Source organism: Vigna umbellata, chromosome 4 (genome assembly GCF_029865625.1).
Source record: "Vigna umbellata cultivar VRB3 chromosome 4, Vumbellata_1.0, whole genome shotgun sequence".
NCBI lineage: Eukaryota > Viridiplantae > Streptophyta > Magnoliopsida > Fabales > Fabaceae > Vigna > Vigna umbellata.
Window position 1 is genome coordinate 5502770 of NC_142168.1, and position 8799 is coordinate 5511568.

Genomic DNA, 8799 nt, shown 5'->3' on the forward strand with positions numbered 1-8799 from the left:
TGTGGGAACAATCCTTCTTTAACCTTGGGTCTTCTTCCTTCTTCCATTTCCACCATTGTTGTAAGCTTAAGCTCTCCATTCATGGAGAGTTAGTTTCATTATTGTTGGGGGATTGATGTAGCCACTGAAATCTTATGTAAACTACTATGTTTTGAATGAATTTATGCCTCTTTCATTGATTGTTAGTGTTTAATTCCTTTTCTTAATGCTTGTTGTGAAATTGCTACCCATTACATGATTTTAGGGTTTGCTTGATATTGGGAAATGTTGGGTAAATCTGGACTTGGATTAAACACCTAAAGGAAATAGTATCTAGGGATAGAACTAGGACCTTTGGTTGTCTTAGATCTCAATTCTTAATGCGGAAATAATTGTTAGGTCTTTCAAGGGAATGGAGCTTAATAAGGAAGTCTAGGCTCTCTCTACCAAGGGATTGGGTTTGAGTAATTTAGTAGATTGACATTGGCATATTAATGAAGAGGAAGTGATTTTCTATACATAAGAGTGAAGTAGGTGAAATCATACCCCCAACAATACCATTCCATATCATTTCTAATCTTTCCATTTCCAAGTGTTTGAGTATCTAAGATCACTTTTATCAATTATGTTTCATGTTTACTTTAGTTGCACAAAAACACAATTTATGAAGCATTCTTTAGTCTAAGTTAGTCGGAAATTATACGATTGTTTGGTGACACGAGTCTCTTGGGAAACGATATCCGGTCTTACCGGTTTTATTACTTAGAACGATTTGGTACACTTGCCAGAAAGTTAACAGCTGCCTCTTCATCAGCTGACTTCTTTTTCTTCGATTTAGTAGTAGAGATCATTTTGTTTGTGTAGAACTTGTGGAAGACAAGATCCTCAGAGGGAACATCTGCCTCCGCTAGTGAAAGAATTTCTGCCCCAATCAATTGATTGTTGACATCCATATGCAAAATAAAGAAACCACTTAACAAGAAGTTGAATTAGGAGGCTAGATAAGAGAATGGGAGATTACGAGATTGAAAAGTCTACACTTTTACCTGCTTGGCAGGTTCAATATGAGAACCACCATGCCATGTGCGTGGATGAAGGGGAAAGGTTGGAGTGATGCACGAAGCTGCAAACTAGGGTTCGGGGCCTGGTAGGTGTTGGCTCGACGGGTGTTGTTGTTCTCACAGAGCAAGAAGAGGGAATGACTCCTATTTTGCCCAGGGGAAAAGAAGGGCAACTAATGTCATTTTGGTTTGAAGTTGCGGTGACCGGTTTGGATCGAAGAAGGAGACTTGCATTGAACAAATCCAAAGTGGCAAACGTTAGAATGAAAAAATGTCTTGACACGTGGCCAAAAGTTAGCCACCTCAGCTGATTTTTAACGCCGTTGGTTTTGGAGGACGAAAAATTCTAGTTTCCTTAAGGAGAAGGATCAAAGTGTACCAAAGTTTGAGAGATAGACGAAAAATAAAATTGTTTGATAGTTGAGGGACTAAAAACATATTTAACCCTTTAATTTTTTATTTATATTTATTTTGTTATCATAAAAATGATTTTACTTATCTATTTAATTTATTTTTAAACTTATTTGTTCAAAAAAATAAAATTATATTTTTATATTTTTAGAAAAACTATTATATATTTTTATATATACTTCATTATTTGTATTTTTACAAAATTTATTATTTGTATTTTTATAAATATATTTTTGAAATTAAAAAATAAATTTTTATGTTAATTTTATTTATAATCAAATTATATACCCAAAAAATTTTATTTATTTTTTTCCGTGATTTAAAACTACTGAGAAGGAGAACAAAATTGTAAAATAAGAAAAGTTAAAATGCGTGGTTATTCAATTGACGGTTATCCTGATTGACTCCTGATTGGTGAAGAGAGGGGAGAGTAGCATAAGGCAGTTAGACACTCCCGCAGGGGATCTCAGCCTGAACGAAACGAAACCTTGGTTCCTCTCTCTTGTCCTCACAATTTTGTTCGTGCGTGTATCCCAAAGAGAGAGAGTGAGCGAGTGAGTAGGGTTTCAAATTTTCAGCCAGACCAAATCGGAATCGGAAGAAATGGGCGGTGGAGGCGGTGATCACGGCCATGGAAACGGCGATTTCAGGACCAAGGTGTGGAGTATGACAGGTGGCCCTTACTGTCGTCCCAAACACTGGAAGCGAAACACTGCCATTGCCATGTTCGGCGTCGTCCTCGTCTGCATCCCCATCGCCATGAAATCCGCTGAACTTGAGGTCCCTCTCTCTCTCTCTCACACACACACACACACGCACACACCGATCTGGTTCCTCGATTCGATTTAGTAAACGGATTTTTATATGATTTTTCACGGCTATATGTTGATGATTGATTGATTGATTGTATGGATGGTAATGTATATATTTGCAAACTATAAGGTTCAATGAGGCAATATTATGTTGTCCCAATAGTGGCTTTATTTCAATTGAATTTTTCAAATGGTGTTGTGGACTTTTTCTCCGATGTTATTTTTTTTTTATTCTATTGATTCTTGATTATGTTGCCCCAAGCCCGCAGTGTCGCGATTTAAGTTATCAATGGTGGCAAATAGTGCTACTGTCATGCCGAGGTTGTGTTCATTGGTGTAAGAATGGTGGTGAAATTGTAGCTGAATATTCTCCATATGCAAACATTTCCTCTCAGCACTTTGACTCCTCCATTTTCTGGCTAGGTTCTGATAGCTTGCAATTCTTGCGCAAGTTCACCCCAGTTTGGCCTCACCAATCACTTAGCTGGCTGAGCTCATTTATTTTCTTGCTAGACACTTAATACCTATCGGTCAATTTACCGACGTTTTTATTGATAATGGGGGTTAAGGAGTTCACCCTTTTTTTCTTAGTTTCAGGAAGACATCAACCTTGAATAGAGTGCCCTTTTTTAGCCTAATATAGTTGCCCAGATTGGCCATATTTTTTTCCTTTCACCAAAATGGATATCTCAAACTTAAAAGGATATCATTTCATATAGGTCAGTAAATTTCATCTATCCTGTAATCCCCTTAACTTTTTTTTTCCCCTAAAAGTAGAATAGGTATACTATTATTTCTCTGGGTTACAAAAAGATGCAGAGTTTAAATCAATTTCGAACAGTGGAGACTGAAAAACGGTAGTGAAAGGCCTTGTTCTGGCAGGGATTGTGTGTTTCGGGGTTGTGCTACAATCGTTGCATTGTTCCAAAAGAGTTCCCTCCAAAACAAATCTGGGGAAGATGGGCAGTTGTGTTTCAGTTTGCTGTTGAAAATAACAACAATCATCGCCACTACAATTTTTTTTTTCCGAAAGAGGAAACAAATTAAGCACCATTGTTTTTATCTTTTGTCACTAGCTTTTGTTATATTTCTCTTTTAAGAAATACAATGCTATTTCCCCTTAAACAAGGTTGTGATAGGTGAGACATTTTTTCGTAGTTTATGTCAGCAAATGTCATCTGTCCAGTATTCCTCGCAACCTTTTTCTTTATTAAAAGAATATCATTTTGACTAATTTTCCTGTGTGGTATACAAAGATGCAGTATTTAAATCAATTCCAAATAGTGAAGTAGGACTTTGTTCTTCACAGGGATTGTGTGTATCGGTGTTGTGCTACAATCATTGCATTATTCTGAAAGAGTTCCCTGCAAAACAAATTTGGCCAGTTGTGTTTCAGTTTGCTGTTGAAAATAACAATAACATTTTTTTCTTTCCGAAAGAGGAAACAAATTACAAACCTTTTCTTTTTCTGTTGGTGATTTTACTAGCTTTTATTTTATTTTTTTAAGAAATACAATGCTTTTTCTCATTTCACAAGGTTGTGCTTAGTTGGATTATATAGTTTATTTCACTAAATGTCTTCTATCCAGTATTCCTCTTAAACCTTTCTTTAATTAAAAGGAGATAATTTAAACTCATTTTCCTGTGTGGAATACAAAGATACAGAGTTTAAATCAATTCCAAATAGTGAAGTAGGACTTTGTTTTGGGCAGGGATTGTGTGTATCGGTGTTGTGCTACAATCATTGCATTATTCCGAAAGAGTTCCCTGCAAAACAAATTTGGGGAAGATGGGCAGTTGTGTTTCAGTTTGCTGTTGAAAATAACAACAATCATCGCCACTACATATTTTTTTTCCTAAAGAGGAAACAAATTACAAACCTTTTCTTTTTCTGTTGGTGATTTTGCTAGCTTATATTTTATTTTTTTAAGAAATACAATGTTTTTTCCCATTTCACAAGGTTGTGTTTAGCTGGACGTTACTTTATAGTTTATGTCAGCAAATGTCATCATCTATCCAGTATTCCTCTTGACCTTTTCTTTAATTAAAAGGAAATCATTTAGACTCATTTTCCTGTGTGGTATACAAGGATGCAGAGTTTAAATCAATTCCAAATAGTGAAGTAGGACTTTGTTTTGGGCAGGGATTGTGTTATGGTGTTATGCTACAATCATTGCATTATTCCGAAAGTGTTCCCTGCAAAATAAATTTGGGGAAGATGGGCAGTTGTGTTTCAGTTTACAGTTGAAAATAGCAACAATCATCTCCACTACATTTTATTTTCCATAAGAGGAAACAATTGTCAAATAATTTTTTTTTGTCAGTGAGTTTTTTTTGTATTGTAAGTTGGTGATCTGCTATTATCTTTATTTTAATTTTTTGAGAAATACATAGCTATATTCCTGTTCAAACGGTTGTGCTAAGTTGGACATTATTTCATGGTATATGTTAAGTATCCTTATTACCTTAACTTTTTCTTCTTTAAAAGAATACGAGTTAGACTACTTTCTGTGTGGTATGCAAAAAAGTGTTGTTTAAATCAATTCCAAAAGGTGTAGGATGATAAACTGGGGTGGAGTAAGGCCCTGTTGTTTTGGTGGGGATTTTGTGTAACAGTGTTGTGCTGTCATATTTTGCATTACCCTGGAAGAGTTCCCTGAAAAACAAATTTGGGGAAGATGGGCAGTTTTGTTTCACTTTGATGTGAAAATAACAACAATCATCTCCCTCACATTTTTTTTTCAACATGGAGCACATTTCTTTTTTCTTTTGGTGATTCTACTGCTAGCTTTAATTATGTTATTTAGTTTTCTAAAAGGCATATGTTGCTATATTCTTTTCCACAAGGTTGTGCTAAGTTTCTTAGGCGTGAGACTGGTAACATCACTTAAAGTATAATGTTAAACTTGTTTGCGATAACTATTTACTATATGTTGCTAAACTTATTATTAGTTGTAGAAATTGTTGGCTTTATGTAATGGATATAGACTCTGAATACAAGATATTGTATGGTAAATGCATTATGATAATGATATGATACAAAATATGAAACACTAGTTTCTATAGGAATTCAGACTCATAAATCAGATAATGAAGCAAAATAAGAAATAAAAAGAAATATGAGAACCATCATGGGAGATAATTTAAGATGGTCTAATTTTTTTTTTTCTAGATACTATCAAGATATTGTGTAACATTTTGTAAATATTCTAACCATGGTTGTCAAAATTGTAGACCCTTCCTTGGATTAGACGTCAGGTAGAAATTTGGAATTTGAGATCATAATTCAAGACAAGATGTAAAATTATATTTTAGAATATATACACATAAAATAATGCAAATAAGATAGTAGTAAGACGATGACAATCATGAGTAATTTCTAAATGCTTTTGCAATACTTTCGTGGGAAACTGTTGTTAATTCCTTTGATTTTGGGGAATATTTAAGATGTGTGCACAAGATAAGGATAGAAGTGAGGGATGGAGATAATCATACATGGTGTCACATACGGTTTCAATTATTTCTTGTGCTCGAATAATGGAACTATAAAATATATTTTTTTGTTAAAACTTTAAACTTTCAAAACAGTAGGAGCACCAGCACAAGTAGGGGTACTAGTACTGCAGGTGCACTACAACCAATCTGAAGGAGCATTAGCATTTTCGATGACATTTTCCAACAGCAAACAGCTTAAGCTACCAATCAGAAGCAACACTCAAACTTTCCCTAGTCAGAGACAAAGCCTATAAGATTCCACAAACTAACTATAAAGTAGGGCTTTGTCCTGAGCAGGTATTCTGTGTTCCTGATCAGAGAACAACAGCCTGAAAAACATATTTGGGGGAGGTGAAGGTTAATATTAATTAGCATAGCTTGATACTGTGACTTTCAAGATGCTATGGTTAACTCTATAATTGACAGACAATTGGATGTGTACTTTTTGTCTTGACCACTTTCATTTGGATGCCTTTTGGGCATCAAATACTTTGAAATTATTGAGCATATAAACCGTGTTTGATAGTTACATACTATGGAGCATATTTTGTCCATTATTTAGATCTTATGCTTCTGGTTCTAGATTTATGCGCATATAAAATTAATATTTGCGTTTGCATCAACCTGATTAATTTCCTATGGTTTAGTTTGATATGCCTGAGTAGATGATTGATTTGAATTTCTATTATGTAAGTGGTGGAAGAATCTGGTTCAACCTTTTTTAGTTGCTGTTCTTTATTTCTGTAAATGTGAGGGTAGGGTGGGTGAGTCTTGGCACAGATTAATTATTTTCTCGAGTTGCTGCCTTGTGACCTTGCTGGGATGATGCTATATGGTGTACTCATTTTTTTTTCTACTTTATTCATTTCTTATAATTTGTTCTTTTATGTTTGCTCGTAACCTTGACTATATGACTGTATGGATTGGCTAAGAATTTTTTTTTTATCTTTCAGCAACGACCGCATCATCCTGTTCGCCCCATCCCTTCTCAACTCTGGTGCAAGAACTTTGGAACTAAAGATTATGAATGAACGGAATAACAATTGCATCACTGGTGTGGGAGTCCACATCATGTCAAGCAAACATTATTTGTTATATATGCTCTAAGAATATGAACAGCCTTAAAGAGTTGCTGTTGTTGATGTTATCCAAGACTTTGATCTAGCATCAAGTAGTGACATTATTTTTTGGCTATATTTGATGGACATCCATTTTAGAAATTATGAAATTAAATAAGTGCTATTTTCTGAAGTTTTGATTCGAGAGCCTGTTGAAACCGATATTACTCGTTACTGTAATAATTGTAATTGTGCTTTTATCAATTTGCCTATACCTTCTCGCATTAGTTCTTTCCCCATTTAAATGCCATGTAGAAAAAGAGAAAGTAGAATTTTATGTTTTTAATGGAAAAGTTGAAGTTATTCCAACCTGCACGATCGAATATTTAAAAGTATATCGATTTCTTTAAATTCATAATTTTATGTTTAGGTGCATGCATGACCTTATGATTTTGATGTTTAGAATTCATGCCTACACAGAAATAGCCTTGCTAAGCATAAAGCATTGGCTTTGTTATGTTACAGGTTTCTCAAATTTAGAAATACCCAAGTATGTATTATGAAAAACAATCTGAGGTATTTGCATAAGTACACGTGTAATCTAGTCAGTGAAGTCGTGAACAACTTTGGTTCTTCTACGATGCTATCGCCAAATAATGAATACCCAGTTGCCAACTGAACGAATGAGTTGAAAGTCATAAAATAATAGAACGAACAGATTTGATTCCAAGGTTTAGAAAGATCAAGCTATATCCATCCATTGCAAGCCTATTTTTCTGTCAATTTCTTAGTATTTTTTACCTGCTCTTATTAAACTTAGTCCAAGTAGATAATATCCTCTTTAGCATTCATTTTTTCATTCACAGACTCTCATCCGCTTGAACCATATTCTCTTGCTAATATGGAAAGAGAAAAATGGGTTTTATTCTATGGAGAGAAATTTTAACCACTTGAAAAGGAACATGAAGAATGTATTCTGACAACAAATATTACTGTTGTCTGTGTTGTTTTGAGAGACCACTGGTTTAGTTTGCTGAGCATGTGCTTGTAGGGGACCAGTTTCATTAGAAGGTAGTATTGCTATTGTTGGCCATCTAATGTGGACATGGCATATTCTTAACACCACTTCCTAAAACTTAAAATAAAACCATGTTACTGTTCTACACAACTTTCTATTACAACATTTAACTATTTCATACTGAATTTGTTAGTAACATAAACTGTGGCAAAAACTTCCCTTCAAAAGTTAAAAGTACTCACATTTGCTAAAAGTGTAACTTTACAAGTGATTTGCACATATAATGAGATTATTTGTAGGACATAAGGTGTCTGCTTAGTTTTTTTTAAGTGACAATTTTAAATAAAATAATTATTTATTATAACTTTAAGTAAGTTTGAGTAAACTTATTTAAAAAATCTATTTTTTAAGAAGTAACTAGAAGTTTAATTATTATAAAAAGCAGATGGATAAGAAAAGATAAATGTTATTTTGCCTTAAAACACACACACATCAATTTAAACTTATATAAGAATCACTTAAAAGTATTTTTTAACACAAATAAACCTACTTCATCTATATTTTATTTTTTCTATCTCTTTCTATCATATAATTAATTACACCGCATACTTTTCTTTTTCCTCACTTTATATTATACAAGTTGTTGTATAGATTAACTATTTAAAAATCAATTGTTTTCAACTTTAAAATAAATCATTGGGTTATCCAAAACCCTAAGAATGGTATTGTGAAAGAGGCACTAACGTGCTTGGACAATTATAAAAGTCAATGTTTTTTTTATGTATTTGTTAATTTTATTTACCTAGTCAACTTTTCTCGTTGTGATATGTCATTCTTTTCGTCCATAATTTTGTTATAAGAATTCATTAATGTTTTGTGTGTATTTGTTTTTAATTATTTTTATTGAGTCAATTTGTTGTTTCGTGGCGTGTTATATCTATTTTCTTACACATTGTTTTCGACAA

At 33.6% G+C, this 8799-nt stretch overlaps 1 protein-coding gene, 4 non-coding genes and 1 pseudogene across 5 annotated transcripts; all 6 read left to right on the top strand.

Annotated features, from left to right (window-relative positions):
• The first annotated feature begins 1956 nt into the window (after positions 1 to 1956).
• Positions 1957 to 7080, top strand: LOC148199103 (uncharacterized). The gene is made up of 2 exons (XM_088111244.1): positions 1957 to 2231; positions 6712 to 7080. The coding sequence occupies exons 1-2, from the start codon at positions 2055 to 2057 to the stop codon at positions 6787 to 6789; spliced, it is 255 nt and encodes an 84-aa protein (XP_087967370.1). The 5' UTR covers positions 1957 to 2054; the 3' UTR covers positions 6790 to 7080.
• Positions 3139 to 3281, top strand: LOC148199104 (small nucleolar RNA snoR135). The gene has a single exon (XR_015786420.1). It is a non-coding gene; the product is annotated as a small nucleolar RNA snoR135 (small nucleolar RNA).
• LOC148199105 (small nucleolar RNA snoR135) lies at positions 3566 to 3689 on the top strand (annotated as a pseudogene).
• LOC148199106 (small nucleolar RNA snoR135) lies at positions 3969 to 4111 on the top strand. The gene has a single exon (XR_015786418.1). It is a non-coding gene; the product is annotated as a small nucleolar RNA snoR135 (small nucleolar RNA).
• On the top strand, positions 4400 to 4540 carry LOC148199107 (small nucleolar RNA snoR135). The gene has a single exon (XR_015786419.1). It is a non-coding gene; the product is annotated as a small nucleolar RNA snoR135 (small nucleolar RNA).
• Positions 4857 to 4999, top strand: LOC148199108 (small nucleolar RNA snoR135). Its single transcript, XR_015786421.1, has one exon. It is a non-coding gene; the product is annotated as a small nucleolar RNA snoR135 (small nucleolar RNA).
• Positions 7081 to 8799: the final 1719 nt, after the last annotated feature.